The 21,312-nt window shown below is 40.5% G+C and overlaps 1 protein-coding gene across 2 annotated transcripts in view; it reads left to right on the forward strand.

The window, feature by feature from the left end:
* pof1b (POF1B actin binding protein) overlaps nucleotides 1-21,312 on the forward strand; it is a 111,346-nt gene that overhangs the window by 79,098 nt on the left and 10,936 nt on the right. For both annotated transcript variants that reach the window (XM_034177907.1, XM_034177908.1), the window contains exons 4-11: nucleotides 710-743; nucleotides 2,332-2,412; nucleotides 2,724-2,816; nucleotides 9,232-9,345; nucleotides 10,000-10,152; nucleotides 12,321-12,440; nucleotides 13,995-14,126; nucleotides 20,885-20,955. In XM_034177907.1, the coding sequence (XP_034033798.1) occupies nucleotides 710-743; nucleotides 2,332-2,412; nucleotides 2,724-2,816; nucleotides 9,232-9,345; nucleotides 10,000-10,152; nucleotides 12,321-12,440; nucleotides 13,995-14,126; nucleotides 20,885-20,955 (798 nt within the window). The remainder of the gene's footprint in view (nucleotides 1-709; nucleotides 744-2,331; nucleotides 2,413-2,723; nucleotides 2,817-9,231; nucleotides 9,346-9,999; nucleotides 10,153-12,320; nucleotides 12,441-13,994; nucleotides 14,127-20,884; nucleotides 20,956-21,312) is intronic.

The following is a 21,312-nucleotide window of genomic DNA, read 5'->3' on the forward strand; positions in this document are numbered from 1 at the left end:
TCTAAATGCAACTGACTGGTTTTATGATCCTCCACGCCCCCAGCAATAAAGCAAGACTGCACATTTCAAAGTGGCCTTTTATTGTGGCCAGCCTAAGGCACACCTGTGCAATCATCATGCTGTGTAATTAGCATCTTGATGTGCCACACCTGTGAGGTGGGATGGATTATCTCAGCAAAGAAGTGCTCACTAACACAGATTTAGACAGATTTATGAACAATATTTGAGAGAAATAGGTCTTTTGTGTATATAGAAAATGTGTAGGCCTTTGAGTTGAGCTTATGAAAAAACGGGAGCAAAAACAAAATTGTTACATTTATATTTTGTTTAGTGTACATTCACACTTTGGACAAACTTTAGCATTCAGTTGAATTTGGCGACGGTGGCAGGGATGCTCAAAGCCGCTGGTGGCGACAGTATCAGCAGCAGAGCTGCTGCTGATAACATGACAGTTACACCCTCTGGCTGAAATCTCTGAATGAGGGAATTCAGGCTGTATTAGAGGGGAAATGTCTGAAGGCCCTCTCTTGGTTGGTGGTGGTGATGTTGGACATGATTACTCCATTGTAAACAAAAAATGGAGAATAGGTCATTGAGATAAATGTTTTCTCATCATGTCTGTTCACTCTGATAAGAATCTTTGTTTGTCACTGTGAGACCTTCATATTCAGCAATCCCTCATTGTTTGCATATTCACTCTGTGTTCCAGGAAACACCAGTTAGACTCCAACAATGATTACAAGGTAACTAACAAACACGCATCAAACACCTGTGATGAGAAAGTCATACCTGACTGAGAGCATTTACCTGTCAACCCCACTTAAGTCTGAAATGAAACTGATTTGTGCTGCATTGAATTTAATATAAATTCATCCGTGTTTCTCGACCTGAAATAACCCCTGTCCTGGAGGGAACCCATGAAAACAGAACATGCAAACTCCACATAGAAAGGACCAATTCAGAAGTGACAACCTGGGACCTTGTCGCTGTGAAGCAACAGTTTTAACCAGTAAACCGCTGTCTCTGCCAGTAATAGTAACAATAAGTATTATGTGCAAAAGATAGCTTTATAATCAGAAGTGGACCTTTGCTTGAAGGAACATGGGTAGGAGGGGTGGCTATGGGCTATGGTAAAAGTGACAGGACAATGAGTTTGCTTGTGTCGAAAGTGCTCCCTGATCAGCCATTAACGAGGGTATATATCACATGTGCCATCTGACAGAAAGAAACTTGGAGCATATTTAAATGAAATATATTTTAAATCTTGCACCATAGGAGCATTTCCTGTTAATAGTGCATCTGCACTGCTCTTATGAAACTGGGCCAGACTGACGCACGCTGTTGTCGAGCTGTGTGAATAAAATAGACTTGTTGTAAATCTACAGTGAAGAAGAGTGTTAATATGCTTTTAAAAAATGCAGCACAACTCTATGATTAAGCAGCAGCAGTGCTGACTGGTTACTCACTTCATTGACACCATGTATAAAAAAAACAAAAAAACAGCAGTAAATGTGCACTGATGCTGTGACTTGGGTTTAATTTATCCAACACCAATTAATCAAAAAATGCCTTAATCACCTCCAAGTCTGATTGTTTCAGTCAACTTAAGACATCCGTTAAGGTTTTAAGATGGTCTCTTTATGCTGTACAAATTCTAACATTACACTTTGTCACACTGTTGTTTCATGGCTGCTTGAGAGTTGTTTGACTCTGCTGCATTTATTACCATAAGTTTAGAGTTTGCATCATAACTTCTGAGTGGCACAGTCACTTGTTTCATGGCAGAAAAGCATTGTTGTGGTGTTTTGTAGATTACGTCATCCCAGGATTTCCATAAAAGAAAAGATGGAAAGGAAAAAAATGAGTACCATATACGTTTGAGCTTGGGATGCCTCCTCTTTTACTTTCATTCATTCCTCCTGAAACAAATAATAATAAAAACTATTTTTTCTCAAATGATCCAATCATCAAAGATGAGCAGAGCACTCAGAGACTTCGAACATTGTTTTTGTGTTACCAGTCCCTGTGACCTTTAACTGGAATAAGTGGGTTAAAAAATGGATGGATGGATGGAAAAACAATAATTACAAGCAGGTTTCAAAACAGTCGTCTTTTCAATCAAAGTTAAATGTAGGTGAGTGAAAACAAAACCCAGAAGGTGTAAGTTCAAACCAAAAGTGCCTTTGTGCATCGGGTAACTCTCTCTTGTTGCACCTCTGAGCTCCTCAGTTAGCTTTCAAGTCTTGGACATTAAGCAGCAGAAGAACTTGTCTTATTCCTGTAGAAGGATTTTGTACGCATTAATTTTTGTAATTGTATCTGTGTATTGAGGTGGAGAAGGAGGAGGTGGAAGCTTTGATCCCCAAAGGAGCCACTGAACTCACCAAACAACAAATCCGCTACCTGCTGCAGGTAACACACATCTTTTCTTTATACAGTAAATATCCACTGAGTTTATTTTGTCTTGTTTAGCTCATTGGGATAAGTGGTTATTCTTCCAGTTTCTTGACATGGTTTAGGTTTTTGGTTACTTTACACTTCATCTGCATTGTCTCAGTCTGTAAATGGGTACAGATGGGTGGACTGGGAAAGTAACTAGTCCAGGGGGGAATTGTAGACTCCCAGCCGCTTCATGCTGCAGAATCTGAGGATGAGCACCAGCACCACCTGTATGGGGCTCTCTGTGTCTTGTTTTGGACTAAAACTGCTGTGTCCTCTTCCAGACTCGTCTCACTGCAGATAAGAGCATGCGTCTGCTGCTGTCCACCTTCAGCAGTCTCAGAGACGAGCTCCTCCACATGTCTGAAGACCTGCGGGTAAGAAGCGGCATTACTCAGAAAGCTGCTCTACGTTTGGGGTGGAACGGTACATGTCTTTGTACCAAACTGTCACCGTGTGGATGTTGGAGTTAATACGGAACCAAATTTGACATATGCGAGTTCTTTCAGTGTGAGGGCAGTCACACTCATTGACATGCGAGTTGAATTGAACAATCTGCAGGAGCTGGTGAGGATCCAGGTGCTTCTTTTAAATGAGCTGTATGTAAAAGTTTGAGTTCCCACTGAGCTGGGATTGGATGAAGACAGGGTTGTCCGGCAGTTATAAGGCATGCAAGTGCTCACTCAGAAATCATATGTCAATTTCTTTTGATGCCACAGTCCATTCGCCCTGTTGAGATATCCCATAATCCCTTGCACGCCAGAGAGTTGCTGCAGTCTAAACAACATAGAGAAACCACACGAATACAATTGCAAATGAACATTATACGACCAAAATGTAATTTTTTTTAATGCTTTTCATCATGTTAATAAGAGACTGCATGCATGAGACCCTAAAAACTTGCTAAAATAAATATTCCAAATGTTGTGTGTCTGCTACATTTAATCTGCGTGGATCTTCATAAACACAAACTGAATTTCAGACATCTTATATATATTACTCTGGAACAAACAGAACAAACAGTGTTGTAAAGGACAATAAGCAGACGTTAGAGAGAAAACTTCACTTTCCCCCAGAACGACGTGAACAGGAAGCGATCGCGGCTCAAAGCAATTTCCATTGAAAACAACTTAGAAACAACCTAAGCTTCTCGCATGTTTACATAAAACAAACAATAACAATGTCTAAAAACTTAGATAACATATTAACAAGAGTTTTAGGAACAATGTACAAAGAGTTTTATGTTGCGATGTTAATGCTGTTGTCGATGTGCAGCCTGATGTAGTCTCAATGTATGTTCTCAATGTTACTGACATCTCACAGAGCGACGACCTCTTCGAAGTTTTGTGAGATTTTGCGGGATTTGAAACCTCAATAGGGTGAACAGCAGTAGCTCACAAACTGCTTGATGCATTCGCTGTCACTCGTAAATTTTGGTCTTGCTTGCTCTGTGTCTGTCTCTCAGCCCCATCACCCCCCATCTATTCCCCACACGCACTGCCCTTTGAGGAGCCGCTGGAGCTAGGCAGAATGTCCAAACCATGGTTTATTGTTTATTGTTTGCTTGGATCCCCATTAGCTGAACAAGTACATTGTGTGATTACAATGGAATGTATAGCAGTGGAAAATTGAATTTGAAAGTTTAAAGGTGCATGTAAAGGCATGTGAAGTATGCAGTTGCCCGAACGTTGCGTTCGGGAGGCTGAAGGGGGTGTATGGAAAATGTGCGTTCAGATATGCACAGTATTTTGTTTGTGAAGAACAGCGTGATCTCACAGCCTGCACAGTGTACAACCCCTGGCAATAATTATGGAATCACCGGCCTCGGAGGATGTTCATTCAGTTGTTTAATTTTGTAGAAAAAAAGCAGATCACAGACATGACACAAAACTAAAGTCATTTCAAATGGCAACTTTCTGGCTTTAAGAAACACTATAAGAAATCAAGAAAAAAAATTGTGGCAGCCAGTAACGGTTACTTTTTTAGACCAAACAGAGGGAAAAAAATATGGACTCACTCAATTCTGAGGAATAAATTATGGAATCACCCTGTAAATTTTCATCCCCAAAACTAACACCTGCATCAAATCAGATCTGCTCATTAGTCTGCATCTAAAAAGGAGTGATCACACCTTGGAGAGCTGTTGCACCAAGTGGACTGACATGAATCATGGCTCCAACACGAGAGATGTCAATTGAAACAAAGGAGGATTATCAAACTCTTAAAAGAGAGTAAATCATCACGCAATGTTGCAAAAGATGTTGGTTGTTCACAGTCAGCGGTGTCTAAACTCTGGACCAAATACAAACAACATGGGAAGGTTAAGGGCAAACATAATGGTAGACCAAGGAAGACATCAAAGTGTCAAGACAGAAAACTTAAAGCAATATGTCTCAAAAATCGAGAATGCACAACAAAACAAATGAGGAACGAATGGGAGGAAACTGGAGTCAACGTCTGTGACCAAAATGTAAGAAACCGCCTAAAGGAAATGGGATTTACATACAGAAAAGCTAAACAAAATCCATCATTAACACCTAAACAGAACAAAACAAGGTTACAATGGGCTAAGGAAAAGCAATCGTGGACTGTGGATGACTGGATGAAAGTCACATTCAGTGATGAATCTCGAATCTGCATTGGGCAAGGTGATGATGCTGGAACTTTTGTTTGGTGCCGTTCCAATGAGATTTATAAAGATGACTGCCTGAAGACAACATGTAAATTTCCACAGTCATTAATGATATGAGGCTGCATGTCAGGTAAAGGCACTGGGGAGATGGCTGTCATTACATCATCAATAAATGCACAAGTTTACATTGATATTTTGGACACTTTTCTTATCCCATCAATTGAAAGGATGTTTGGGGATGATGAAATCATTTGTCAAGATGATAATGCATCTTGCATAGAGCAAAAACTGTGAAAACATTCCTTGCAAAAAGACACATAGGGTCAATGTCATGTAATATTGTGGGAGTGTTTTTATTACCCACCTGCATTCCTGTACCAAGATAAAACAAAAGCCTTTAGATTTAGAAGTGTTAAATAATTTGTCTTGTTTTAAGGGTTAATTTCTTATTTTAAGTGTTAGACATGCTTATTTCTACATTTAGCAATCTTAATTAAAGACATCAAGTGAAATTATCTGTCCATGCAACAAGAAAATTTCCCTCAGATTTTATCTTGTTTTAGACGCCCCTTTTCTTGTAGTGTATCGTGAAAGAAATTAATGCTCGGAAACAGTTGTTCTGACAGTTTATTTCAGCCTCATCGTTTATCAAATTAATACGTAACTGGATGCAGTCAGGTAGGCCGACAGTGAAGTTTTGTATTTGTGCTTTTTCACTGCAACAATCTAGTGTAATTGATACTATGGAGATACACATGGACTGTGGACAGGTGGGTTTCACAAAAATATCAGATTTTGGGATTACAGCCATTTTAATACAGTGAAACTCGCATATAAAAGATTCAGGTGGACCAGCAAATTTTGTCAGTTCTAATCAAAATCCGTTATATGTATAAAACGGATGAAATCCGTTATAGTTATGTAACGGGTTAGTTACAGTCAGGAGGTGCCAAACAATCTCAGGAATCCTGAATCGGGACCTGCCTAATTTAATGACCGGGTTAAACATTCCTCTGAAAATAATAAAGTCCTGCCTTAATTAACGTCCATTAAAAAGATCGCATTGCATTGCAGGCCATTTGAGCGTCATTTTCCGACTTCGTCATATTTGCAGACTTTTCTGCCAAACCTATTTGATCCAAAAACTTTTAAAATATGATGGGAGATGGAGTGAAAAGTGACAAATCACAGCCTTTATGTGCTGATTTAGCAGGTGCATGTCAGGCTGCGGGTCCCGGGTTTGAGCACGGTTTAAAAAAAAAAACGAACGGCCGAGCTTTTAACCATGAAAATAAGGTGCCCACTTTCCTCAAATCAGCGAGTGTCAGTGCTGAACTTCATTTCGTACCTCTGTTACTGGGCACCTCCAGACTGCTTTGTCTGGTACATGCGAGGAGTTTTTAATGAAAATGCATTACGATCAGACAGCAGGTTTTGGCCGATGGAAGTGAAAATCTGTTATACAAAATCCAGAATATACGGTGTTTATTACATGAAAAACCATACAAAAACATTTGGACTTTTGCTTTTCTCCGGTGAGTGCAAATATCTGGTTTATACGATGACGGTTTAGACGAGTTTTACTGGACATAGTCCCCCAAGTTTTAGAGCACATAGGTAACTGGGAAAACTGAATACAATATGAGGATTATCTGTAATAAAAATCATCACTTTTACAGCACAGTTTTCTTTAGGCAACTTATTTCTGTCATTAAATATGTCCTGGACTTCATTTACTACATCAGTCATTAAGAAATACAATCCTGCACTGTCACTCAGTTTTTGAGAACTGCCTATTCAAAACAGATTTACTGCACGCTGCCATAATGTTTACGTATGTTTCTTAATGATTGAAGAAGTCCAAGACATATTCAGTGACTTGGGTGTGTTCATATACAGTTTTAATAATATTTAATTTGACCAGTTACTTATGGCCTCTGGAAATAGAGGCACCAAATCTCCAAATGGCTGTAATTCATAAATACAGTGAGGAAAATAAGTATTTGAACATCCTGCGATTTTGCAAGTTCTCCCACGTAGAAATCATGGAGGGGTCTGAAATTTTCATCTCCCACTTAGAAATCATGGAGGGGTCTGAAAGTTTCATCTTAGGTGCATGTCCACTGTGAGAGACATAATCAAAAAAAAAAAAAAAATCTGGAAATCACAATGTATGATTTTTTAATATATATATATATATATTTTTTTTTTGTATGTTACTGCTGCAAATAAGTATTTGATCACCTACCAACCAGCAAGAATTCTGGCTCACACAGACCTGTTAATTTTTCTTTAAGAAGCCCTCTTATTCTGCACTCTTTACCTGTATTAATTGCACCTGTTTGAACTTGTTACCTGTATAAAAGACACCTGTTCACACATTCAATCACACTCCAACCTGTCCACCATAGCCAAGACCAAAGAGCTGTCTAAGGACACCAGGGATAAAACTGTAGACCTGCACAAGGCTGGGATGGACTACAGGACAACAGGCAAGCAGCTTGGTAGAAGACAACTGTTATGATTATTTATTAGAAAGTGGAAAAAACACAAGATGACTGTCAATCTCCCTCGGTCTGGGATTCCATGCAAGATCTCACTTTGTGGGGTAAGGATGATTCTGAGAAAGCTCAGAACTACACAGGAGGACCTGGTCAATGACCCGAAGAGAGCTGGGACCACAGTCACAAAGATTACATTAGTAACACATGATGCTGTCATGGTTTAAAATCCTGCAGGGCAGCAAGGTTCCCCTGCTCAAGCTAGCACATGTCCAGGCCCGTTTGAAGTTCACCAGTGACCATCTGGATGATCCAGAGGAGGCATGGGAGAAGGTCATGTGGTCAGATGAGACCAGAATAGAGCTTTTTGGAATCAATTCCACTTACTATGTTTAAAGGATGAGAACAACCCCAAGAAAACCATCCCAACCGTGAAGCATGGGGGTGGAAACATCATACTCTGGGGATGCTCTTCTGCAAAGGGGACAGGACGACTGCACTGTATTGAAGGGAGGATGGATGGGGTCATGTATTGCGAGATTTTGGCAAACAACCTCCTTCCCTCAGTAAGAGCATTGAAGATGGGTCATGGCTGGGTCTTCCAGCATGACAATGACCCCAAACACACAGCCAGGGCAACTAAGGAGGGGCTCCGTAAGAAGTATTTCAAGGTCCTGGAGTGGCCTGGCCAGTCTCCAGACCTGAACTCAATAGAAAATCTTTGGAGGGAGCTGAAACTCCAAACCTGAAAGATCTAGAGATCTGTATGGAGGAGTGGACCAAAATCCCTGCTGCAGTGTGTGCAAACCTGGTGAAAACTACAGGAAACGTTTGACCTCTGTAACTGCAAACAAAGGCTACTGTACCAAATATTAACATTGATTTTCACAGGTGTTCAAATACTTATTTTCAGCAGTAACATGCAAATAAATTATTAAAAAAATCATACATTGTGATTTCTGGATTTTTTTTTTTTTTTTTTTTTTTTTTTTTTTAAGATTATGTCTCTCACAGTGGACATGCACCGAAGATGAAAATTTCAGGCCCCTCCATGATTTCTAAGTGGGAGAACTTGCAAAATAGCAGGGTGTTCAAATACTTATTTTCCTCACTGTAGACCACAAGTTATCTGAAACCATGAGTTAATAAGGTTGAAGGAAAAAACTTGAAATCATCTTACCTTGCCATATTACAATAGTTTTGGCGATTTGAAGCGTAATTCCTTCCTGGATGGTGAGGATTTCTTCATCTTCAGTGGGTTTGGGGTCTTCTTCATCCTCGGACTGACGTACTTCAGCAATGAGGGCTTTGTCAGCGCGGATGATTCTGGATAATTCAAAGTTTTTCATTTATGGATCTGAATGTGACCTTCCTCTTTAGATCCTTCCTGCCGGTTCAGATTGGGCTGGAATTTATACACGCACCCACCCCTCGCACTCGAGGCACGCGCCCACCCCTCACGTGTGTGGGAGGTGCAAATTTATACTCCTGCTCACCCCTCCCAGAAACGGTCAAATCAAAATGAATTTTTATACAGTAGTCTAAATCGACTGGAAGTAAAGCCGAAACCCAAGTTATGCGAACACGAGTTAACGGTGTTTACCTGTACAAAGATCACAACCATCGAAGAATGTAACCATTATTTCTTTGTCATTGTAGCGTCTGGAGAGTGAGAAGGAATCCTTGGAGAGGGATCTGAGTTTTAAAGCGGACCAGGCTCGGCAGTACGACAGCCTCCTGGAGGCAGTCAGAGAAAACAACAGACAGCTTCAGGTACTTAACATGTTTCCACGACCCAAGCGTCTTGCACAGGCGGAATGACAAGGATTTGTGTTTTATGTAAAGTTAACCGTCAGTATAGGGGTCTCCAAACCTGTTCCTGGAGAACACCTGCTCTGCATGTTATCCAGGTCTACCTGCTCCAGTCACACCAGATTTTGTTTTTTTTTAAGTGTTTTTTTCACTGCTCTTGATTGGCTGAACACACACAGAAAAAGAATTGGTGGTTGCTTCCCTATTCGCTGTCTGCTGGTTGCTCGTGCCGGCTAACAAATTTGAGAACTGTCATTTGAATCATCATGTGAAATGGAGAATTGAGCACGTTGCATATCACAAGACAAGACGATGAAGCATGAATCCTGTCACCAAAAGGAGCAACAAAGTGACAGGAAACAAAATCGTGACCATTTGATGGCAAAATGCAATCTGCGGTCTCACCACTAGATGGCAGTAAATCCTACACACTAGCTTTAAGGTACCATTTATTGTGGTGAAAAGGAACAACCTTCCTCAGCATTGGACACACTGCATTTATGGTGTTAAATAATTGAACAGTTAAACAGTTACATTTATTGTGGTTTCTACATGGTATGATTGCAGAGTCCCAACCTGTTGGTCCATTTTTCGTGCGTACTGTTTCCCATCTAGTTGTCGCTGAAGGAAAGCAGCTCTGCCCAACGTTCTCTGGAGAGTCAGTTGATGAACAGTCGCAGCTCTGATTCTAGCCGCGACTTCACGATCAAAGAGATGGAGGGAAGGATGAGAGTGCTGGAGAAGGAGAACGAGATGCTCCGACAGAAGGTATTGTACCACCATTCACCACTCCGACTGCATCCACCATATTAATCCTCTGTACACCTGAAACTAGTTATGACATAAAAGGAATTCAGAGACAGTTTCTAGACATTTAATTAGATGCAAAAAGACTTCCTTAATCTGCAAGACATTAATCCAAGTTGGCTTCTCCATTCTAAAGCAAGCCATTGTGATTGCCATGTGTCACACTGTTCAGCTCGAGACAGTCTCCTGTGTAAAACAAACAAGGAAGTTGAGTTCGTTAAAAAAAACAGATCAGTTTAGTTTTACTGGAGAGTCCATAAGGTCAACCTGGCCTCAACACAAAAGGATTTGGAAGGGGAATTTTCCAGCGATTTAAATCTTCTGAATATAATGGAAGGATGCGTACCCTCCAACATTTGTTCAGTGGATGAAAGATGTTATGGCACATATACATTTGGAAAAGATAAGGTATACACTTAAAGGTCCTCTGGGAAATTTTATGATCAACGGCTGCCTTTTATTTCTTATTTTGACAGCGTGTCTGCTAACAATTTGATTTTAATTGCTCAATTCTGTATTTTGTACGCAAATCCTTATTTTACCATTTTGTACCAGACGGAAATATGGTATGTTTCTTGAACCGGTATAGCACGGGAGGGGAGGGATTTCTTTTTTTTTTCTTGTATACTTTTATTTGTGTTTGTCATTTTCTAAACTTGTAAAAACAATGAAAAGACACTGATCAAAAAAAAATGTTTTTCTGAATACTTCCAGATTTCTGGGTTTTCTGTCATTTTCTGAAATATAGAAGTCGGTCTTCCATGTATAAATTGTTTCTTACTTGAAAAATGGTCAAAATACGGCAAACTGACATATTATTGGTGTCCAGTTCTTTCTTTTCACTTTGAATATGGCGGTGGCCATATTTGTCATTTTGTTTGGCTTCTTTAACCAATTACAGTTGACCTGACACAACATTTAGCAAATTCAATAGGAAATCTGGTCATGATTGCACTGTTTAGTATGTGTTAGTAGAATACAAGCCTGTCTGACCCAAAATCAGGTTGTTCTGGTTCTCTCGTTGAGTTTTGAGTATGTAAAAAAAAAAAAAAAAAAAAAAAAAAATCCAGAATTATTGTGATGTCAGCTAATTTATCTTTATGATGATCTTGTAGCAGCTGCATTCAACATCTGTGCACAGTGATAATATTGTTTGAAGTGACATCTACATCTGTTAGACTATCCACTGCAGTTATCCACTCGCCCAGATGTTTTTATCGTTATCAATGTACAACTGCAAACAGATGTTGTTTACTGCAAAAGTGTTACCACAGAAGCTTTCATTACTAGTTAATTTGACATTAGCATTATCTTCTTGTAACTTTAATGGTGGTTAGCAAACCTGTTAATGCATTACTGCCACCTGTGGATGGGAGTGTAACAGCAAATTGACAAAGAGACAAAATAAAAGTCCTGCATTGAAAATGTTTTTTTTTTTTTTGTTTTTTAAGTAAAACTACAAATGTAATGGTGTCAAAATACGCTTCAGGTACGAAAAGTGCACAGTACTTATCATGTGTAATGGCCCAATTCAGAATAATGAATAATATGTAAGATTGTATTTCTGTTTTTTGTACTTTTTCTTCGTATGATGTTTTGGCATTTTTCACTTCAGTGTGTTCAGTGACACCGTGCAATGCAGATACCATTCTAATAATTCTAATATTGTTTCATATTTATCACTTTTGGTGTAATTTCAAACTTTCTGTTGCTCAGAAACCAGACAGAGTACAGCAGAATGCAGTTCAGAATATGGAAATTTTCCTGAGGGAGGCTGTTCTGAGCCCTCTTACGTGACTTTGGAGTTTCAGCCTTCCTACTTGTCACAACAGTGTTCAAGTTTTCTTCATGGGTTAGGAGTGGGTTAAAGTAAACAGGCCAAACTAAAATTTCCTCAGATGAACAGAGATTTTTCTCCCGCTTTGTATGAAGACATTGAAAAAACTTTCGTTAGGTTTTCTAGTGCTATACGTTTGTGTCCACGTGGCCTGGGTCTCTGAAAGTGATCCACCAAAGACACGCCCACACCTCACCTGGCTTTGGCAGATCGATTCTTACTTTAGAATTTTTAAGTACTGATGTGAAATAAAAATCTTTCTTCATTCCTTCCTTGTCTGTGTATCCTTCAGTTGGCTGGTCAAAGTAGCAGCGCCACCCTGCAGATCAAAACACAGGAGCTGTCACGTCAGTACAGCCAGCAGCTCAGCGCCATGCAGCAAGAAAAAGACCGGGAGATACAGAAACTGCGGGTGAGAGCAAAAGCAAGAAAACAATAGAACCAACAAAAAGAAATGAAGATTCTGATAACTCTCTCATGGGTCATGGCATAATGTATGAAAGCTCGCACAAAGTGGAACGGATTAAAAGTTGAAGCGGGTGTTGAGAGCCTCTGGTAGCACTGCTGCATCAGTGAACAGCAGGTGTCACCCCCTGTGGTAGAAGGCAGACATATGAACTGGTATTTGGTGTATGGATATTTGCAACTGTAATCCAGCATTAACGTCCACAAATCATCAGACACAAGGGGATTATTCCCATTCTAATCCAGTTCCATCATTTGCATGGTTTATTTTTCTGTAAGTAATTTTGTTGGCGAAGCTTACCATAGCAACAGCATCTTCATGCCAAACTGGAAATTCTCTGAGCAGACCCACAGATTTCTCCATCTCATCAACTGCATTGAGTAATTCTGTATCATAATCCACTTCAGTACTTTCGTTTACTAGATTAAATTCACCCATTTCGGCATTGTCGTCGCCGCACTAGTTTCTCTCGTTCTCAGCTGACTGTGCCATTATTGACATCTGCGTAGCAATGCGGTTAGGGCACGGAGTAATATATGAAATGTGAAACGGTCAAATGTTTTGCCACTGTCATCGCAATATTTTATGGTCTGAAATCTCAGACGATTATCCAATCAGATTTGCGGAACAAATGTAATTGGATTAGAATTTGCTTTTAAATTCAGTATGCTGTTATACACGGGAAAGAAATCAGTTTCTGTCCAAACATTTGTTTACTTTTTACTCTTTTACTATGCTTTTTAATCTTTTAATTCTTTTTTTCTGAATTGTTTTGTGTGAAGCACCTTGAGGCGACTCTGTTGTGATTTAGCGCTATTTAAAGTGAATAAATTTGGCATCTGTATGTGTTAATGTTCAAAACTTCAGAATTAGTGCATTATTTTAAAATTAAAAGATATGTTATATTTTCACTTTGTACAAATGACAGACTTGACATTAATGTAGTTAAACTCGCCGGATTAATTTGGGTTATAAATCAAAACCATAAGTCAAACCTGCTTTCCTTTTGAGGACTTTGGCCTCATGGCTGAACCGCTGTATCCTGTGAATGGAAATGACTCTTCCTTACAGGAGGGCGCAGGGCGCACAAAGACTGAAGCGCAAGCTCGTTGGTTGTGTTGAGTTTGTGATTGTCTTTGATTCTAATCAGAAGCATTGTCGGTGTTTAAACTCAAAACCGGCCTGTCAGTAGCTGAGTGTATCGAGGACAATACTGAAAGTTATTGGTTAGCTGTAGCTTTCGATAAATTTTTTTAGAGCTTTATCGGTTTAGCATTATAAAAGTAAACTTTTCAGTTAGCTGATTAGCGGTTATCAAAGATAACTTTTTGGTTAGCTGTGCCCACCACTGGATTTAAATATGTACATCAGTTGCATATGATCAGAATGTGTCCAAATATCATTTTTTTTTAATATCTCTCAACTGGAAGCATAAGTAAATTATGTCACTCTCTCTAAGAACTTGAATGTAGAGTAAGTTCCTCACCGTCTTCCCTCCAGTCTCAGATTACAAGGATCCAGACAGAGGTGACCACTGGGAGGTCATCCTCAGAGCAAAGCCTGCAGCTGAAGATCTCAGAGCTGCTGAGCATGTTGGAGCAGCGGCAGGCCACCATCACCCGACAGGAGCAGGTGAACATACTCATCACGCTGTCTGCATTACAACAGTACACTCATATGAGGTCTGTTAAAGTATCCAACCTTTTTATTTTTTTCAAAAATCTGATGGATTTCAATCACGTGTGCTTGCATGAGCCAACCTTGAACCTTCGTGCGCATGCGTGAATTTTTTCACGCCTGTCGTTTGCTTGTAAGCAGCATTTGTGTGAGGATGGGTGGAGTCTCTCGTTTTTTCTTTGCAAGGAAATGGTGGAACAACTGGAGCAGCGCGACTGCATCACATTTTGCCAGAAACTGGGCGACAGCCAGGTGGAAACCATTTGGATTATTCAGACAGCTTTCGGTGACTTTTCAGTCATGTGACTATCCGAGAAATTGTGGAAGAGGTGAGCATGTCACAACATGTCCTGTGAGGCTTCAACACGGAGGCGCTTTTGTTCCGCCATCAGCTTTGTGCCCAAGCCATTGGCATGAATTTCGCTGCAACTCTTTTCATGGCAAAATTTTCTGTCACAGTGGAATGTGCTGAAGAAGTGCTGATGTCCACCTCTTCCGCAATTTCTTGGATAGTCACATGACGGTCCCACATCACCACAGCGTTCACTTTGGAATGATCTGGTCATTTCAGCATGTTGATGCCGACCGGAGCGTGGCTCGCTCTCCACCGTTGTGCGGCCGTCTTTAAACCGGTTGTACTGCTCCTTAATCTGTGTGATGCCCATAGGATCGTCACCGAAAGCCGTCAGAATAATCCGAATGGTTTCCACCTGATGCATTCGCGCTGCTCCACTCGTCCGCCATTTCCTTGCAAAGAACAAACGACGAGAGACTCCACCCATCCTCACACAAAGGCTGCTTACAAGCAAATGACGTAATCGACAGGCGTGAAAAAATTCACGCATGCGCACGAAGGTTCAAGGTTGGCTCATGCAAGTACACATGATTCAAATCAGGTTTTTGAAAAAAATAAAAAGGTCGGATACTTTTCTAACAGACATCGTATGTCTCCCTGTTGTCAGCTCCTTGTCATGTTTTGTGACGAAATGGTCCTTACTTAAAAATGTGTGTTAGAATAATCTGAACAATAACAGGATCAGGAACACGGGTGCGAGGCCTCCATTTCCAGGAAAATACCCATCAAATAAATTATTTTGACAACATTGTCTGTAATCAGTTAACTAATTAAGTCCTATATTTTAAGCCACATTTTTTAACATGTTTGGCTACTCCTGAGACATACAGTAGTGTTCAGAATAATAGTAGTGCTATGTGACTAAAAATATTAATCCAGGTGTTGAGTATATTTCTTATTGTTACATGGGGAACAAGGTACCAGTAGATTCAGTAGATTCTCACAAATCCAACAAGACCAAGCATTCATGATATGCACACTCTTAAGGCTATGAAATTGGGCTATTGGTAAAAAAAAAAAAATACAAGAAAAGGGGGTGTTCATAATAATAGTAGTGTGGCTTTAAGTCAGTGAGTTCGTCAATTTTGTGGAACAAACAGGTGTGAATCAGGTGTCCCCTATTTAAAGATGAAGCCAGCACCTGTTGAACATGCTTTTGCTCTTTGAAAGCCTGAGGAAAATGGGACGTTCAAGACATTGTTCAGAAGAACAGCGTAGTTTGATTAAAAACTTATACACAGATGCAAAAAATTATAGGCTGTTCATCTACAATGATCTCAACCATCAAAATGGATAGAAGAATAACCAGCATGGCAAAGGCTCACCCATTGATCAGCTCCAGGATGATCAAAGACAGTCTAGAGTTACCTGTAAGTGTTGTGACAGTTAGAAGACGCCTGTGTGAAGCTAATTTATTTGCAAGAATCCCCCGCAAAGTCCCTCTGTTAAATAAAAGACGTGCAGAAGAGGTTACAAAGAACACATCAACTGGCCTAAAGAGAAATGGAGGACTATTTTGTGGACTGATGAGAGTAAAATTGTTCTTTTTGGGTCCAAGGGCCTCAGACAGTTTGTGAGACGACCCCCAAACTCTGAATTCAAGCCACAGTTCACAGTGAAGACAGTGAAGCATGGTGGTGCAAGCATCATGATATGGGCATGTTTCTCCTGCTATGGTGTTGGGCCTATATATCGCATACCAGGTATCATGGATCAGTTTGGATATGTCAAAATACTTGAAGAGGTCATGTTGCCTTATGCTGAAGATGACATGCCCTTGAAATGTGTTTCAACAAGACAATGACCCCAAACACACTAGTAAACGAGCAAAATCTTGGTTCCAGACCAACATATTTAATGCCTCGCAGATATGAATAAATCATGAAAAGCTGTGGTTATACAACTAAATACTCGTTTAGTGATTCACAGGATTGCTAAAAAGCAGTTTGAACATAATAGTTTTGAGTTTGTAGCGTCAACAGCAGATGCTACTATTATTGTGAACACCCCCTTTTCTACTTTTTTTTACTAATAGCCCAATTTCATAGCCTTAAGAGTGTGCATATGATGAATGTTTGGTCTTGTTGGATTTGTGAGTATCTACTGGGACCTTGTTTCCCATGTAACAATAAGAAATATGAGGTCTGTTAGAAAAGTATCCAACCTTTTCATTTTTTTCAAAAACCATATGGATTTGAATCACGTGTGATTGCATCAGCCAAGCTTGAACCTTCGTGCGCATGCGTGAGTTTTTTCACGCCTGTCGGTTGCGTCAGTCTCCTGTGAGCAGGCTTTGTGTGAGCACTGGTCCACCCCTCTCATCCTTTTTTTATTGCGAATAAATGTCTGAACGATTTGGAGCTTTGCTGCATCAATTTTTTTCCAGAAACTGTGAGAGACCTCCAGGTGGACACCGTTCGGAAAATTAATATGGCTTTCAGAGACGATTTTATGGGGATTACACAGATTAAGGAGTGATCCAGATGGTTTAAAGACCGCCCACAACTGCTGAGAGCGCGCCGCGCTCCGAGCACCAATCGACAGGCTCAAACCCCACTAAAACAACCAGATCATTTCCAACGTGAAGGCTTTGTTGATCCGGGACATCGTCTGACTTTCACAAAAAGGCAGAAGGTGTGGATATCAGCACTTTTTCGGCACATTCCACTGTTACAGGAGTTCTTTTTATGGAAAGAAAAGCGGAGGGACGCGCCACGGAGCCGTTCATTACGTGGCACAAAACCACCTCCGTGTTGGTCTCACAGGACGGCTTTCAGGTGGATTTCAGACGGGTGTTGGTTGCTTTTCAGTCGTGTGATTATCCGAGAAATTGAGCATGAGCTGGACATGCCCCAACATGTCCTGTGAGGCCTCATCACGGCGTTGCTTTGCGCCATGCGGCTCCACCGCAACGCACGGAATTCCGCTCCTCTTTCCATGAAAAAAACTCCTGTAACTGTGGAATGTGCCGTTCATTTCTAAACTGGACGCTGTCTTGATCCGGTATGTCGTCTGACTAGCACAGGAATTGTGAAAAGACGTGGACATCAGCAGTTTATCGGCACATTGAGACAGACGTGCGGAGGAGTTCTGCGCGTCGTGGTGGAGTCGCATGGCGCAAAGCAACGCCGTGATGAAGCCTCACAGGACATGTTGGAGCATGTCCAGCTCATGCTCAATTTCTCGGATAATCACACAACTGAAAAGCAACCGACAGCTGTCTGAAAGCCGTCCTGTGAGACCAACACGGAGGTAATGAACGGCTCCGTGGCGCATCCCTCCGCTTTTTTTTCCATGAAAAAAACTCCTGTAACAGTGGAATGTGCTGAAAAAGTGCTGATATCCACGCCTTCTGCCTTTTTGTGAAAGTCAGACGATGTCCCGGATCAACAAAGCCTTCACGTTGGAAATGATCTGGTTGTTTTAGCGGGGTTTGAGCCTGTCGATAGGCGCTCGGAGCGCGGCGCTCTCAGCAGTTGTGGGTGGTCTTTAAAACGTCTGGATCACTCCTTAATCTGTGTAATCCCCATAAAATCGTCCCTGAAAGCCATATTAATTTTCCAAACGGTGTCCACCTGGAGGTCTCTCACAGTTTCTGGAAAAAAATTGATGCAGCAAAGCTCCAAATCGTTCAGACATTTATTCGCAATAAAAAAGAGAGGGGTGGACCACTGCTCACACAAAGCCTGCTCACAGGCGAATGACGCAACCGACAGGCGTGAAAAAACTCACGCATGCGCACGAAGGTTCAAGCTTGGCTGATGCAATCACACGTGATTCAAATCCATATGGTTTTTGAAAAAAATAAAAAGGTCGGATAGTTTTCTAACAGACCTCGTATACTCAAAACCTGGATTAATCTTTTTAGTCACCTAGCACTACTATTATTCTGAACACTACTGTATGTTAAAAACAAACAAAAAAACAACAACAAAAATATATAAAAACAAAAATGGCATCATCAGTATATGGTACAATTAATAAATTGTGCTCTCAAACTGAAAGACCACTCTCTTGACTACACAGAGAATAAATGTCATATTCTCTTGAATAAAGGGAGGGAATAAAAAAGAAATCTAAATAGACAGATAAATTGCAAGGTGCATTGCACATCACTTGACTTTCGTCTTTTGTGATAATTATTTATGTAATCTTTCCACAGTCTTGTAAAGCTTGAAAACAAACACACAAACAATACTTTTCAGAGAACGATACACAAGACTTCTTCATATTAAAGAATACTCCAGGACGAGGCTCACTCAGTTTCAACTTCAAGCTTCCACATCAACAACTGGACAGGCGCAAACAAGATGTATTGAAAGATGGAATGTTCCATCTTTCAATGCATATTGCTTTCTTTTTATATTGAAATATTTTAATTGCACAAATGATTCCCCCCCCCCCCCCCCCCCCATGTAAAATGGAATTTTTTCCCCGCCATTTAAAAATGGTCTGATTCATACTTTTCATGGATATCTTGGTGGTCTTTTGCAGACATAAATACTATGACAAAAATGCAGTATAATAACAAAAAACAGACCTTCCCCCCAGGTTACCTTGTGCCCGGGTTGTTCTTGTGTGTCATATCTGCACAACCGGGACACCAGTGAAAAAACGATTTTTCACCATTACACATGCTAACAGCAGGATGTGAACTTGAGTGGAGGATTTCCTGACTTGATGGCTCAATACTCCAACATTTTTAGGGAGGAAACCAATCAGAATCAAACTGTGTTTTTATAACTATGTTGTAAGGAGATAAAATGTTCAGTTTAATGGTCTAAGTATGTGCTTTTGTGTGTCTACACAGAAAAATACATAGAAATACACATGTGCGCAACATGTGACATGTTCCAGTGTTCAGACATGAACTGGTTTCACCTTTCAGGTCTGACTGCATTCTGCAGCTTTTGTTGTTGCACGAACTAAATCAAACTTTCAGACTCCTGGCACACATTTCACATGTTCCAGTTTTACACATGACAACAGCAGTAGGTAGATTTCCTTGGTTTTTGTTTCATATATATATATATATATATATATATATATATACACAAAACTTTTGAAATGTGACATTTGAAACATGGTCATGCATACACAGGAACTGCATTTAAAACAAGTGTAATCAGATGTGATATAAAGTCCTAGACTGAGTTTAGTTTTTCCAATAAACAGAGAGGACAGGTGATTGTAAAGTCAAGTTCAAATGTTTAGAATAATTCATTCATTCATTTTCTATACCTCCTTATTCCAGTTAAGAGTCACAGAGGCTGGAGTCTTTTCCAACAGACATAGAGTGAGAGCAGGACAGGACGCCAGTCCATTGCAGGGCCGCACATAGACAGAAAAACACATTCACAACTACAGTCAACATACAGTTCCGGCTTCACCTAAGCTGGATGTCTTTGGAAGTTGGAGGAAGCTGGAGCACTCGGAGTGAACCTGTACGAACATGGGGAGAACATGCAAACTTCACACAGAAAGGACTCAAGTGTTAAGTGATCCCACAACCTTCTCACTGTGGGGCAACAGTGTGAACCACAAAGTCACCGTGCTGCCCGAGAATAATGCTGACACAGCGATATTCCTAAATAAACCCAGGGCAGTGACATGTAGTTCAGAGCATGTTGCATCTGTGGTTCCATGCAGGTTTTCAGTCCACGTGAGAATTTCCAGCAATCTCACGATTCAGTTCGATGTTAAATTCTCAATTTTTGTTTTTTTTTAATTTTTTTTTTATTCATGATTTTATTTTTCTCAGTGTGACAACTTGCTATTTATAAAACAAAGCGCATGTGTGTAATGACACACAATTAAAATAAAGAGAACAACAGTAACATGCCTGGAGCTGCTTCCTGGACATAAATAAACACAACCTTCAACATATTCTCCATCACCAACATAGCAAAAATAACAGACTTCCAAACAAAATCCTCCTGATACTGTATGTTGCAATAAGTGATATCATTCTTCAGCCAAAAAAACAAACAAAGAAAGAAACAGCAATGATTAAAAGAAAAAAAAAAAAAAACCCCAGCAAACAAACTTACACTCATTAATCTTCAACTGCTTATCTTGGATCGGGTCACGGGGGCAACAGCTGCAGTAGGGGACCGCAAACTTCCCTTTTCTGGGCCACAGTAACCACCTCTGACTGGGGGATCGTGAGGCATTCCTAGGCATCCCCCCCCCCCCCCCCCCCCCCCCCCACACACACACACACCCACTCCTTTATGAGTCTGGACTGGAAAATAAATGTGGGTTTCATGCTTAGCACAGTGTTTCATGCTTAAACTTTTTGTATGCATGTTACAAAACCCGCTGGCTCTTGTGACCTGTGACTGTGTTGTGCCCTCAGGAGATCAAGAGGCTGATGCAGGAGAGGAGCGACAGCTCCTCAAACATCACCAAGACCATCATCACTAAAAGGTATGCAGGCCTGGTAAACTGTTGTATCTCTCACTGTGCCTCTAAATCACCTGCAACAAATGTGATGTCACATTTTGAGTGAAGCAGGATGTTTGTCTCAGATATAAAGTCTGATAATACACTCAACAAAAATATAAACAACACTTTTGGTTTTGCTCCCATTTTGTATGAGATTAACTCAAAGATCTAAAACTTTTTCCACATACACAATATCACCGTTTTACAAACCAGTCTAAATCTGTGATAGTGAGCACTTCTCCTTTGCTGAGATAATCCATCCCACCTCACAGGTGTGCCATATCAAGATGCTGATTAGACACCATGATTAGTGCACAGTTGTGCGTTAGACTGTCCACA

The sequence above is a fragment of the Thalassophryne amazonica genome, chromosome 9 (genome assembly GCF_902500255.1).
Source record: "Thalassophryne amazonica chromosome 9, fThaAma1.1, whole genome shotgun sequence".
Classification (NCBI taxonomy): domain Eukaryota; kingdom Metazoa; phylum Chordata; class Actinopteri; order Batrachoidiformes; family Batrachoididae; genus Thalassophryne; species Thalassophryne amazonica.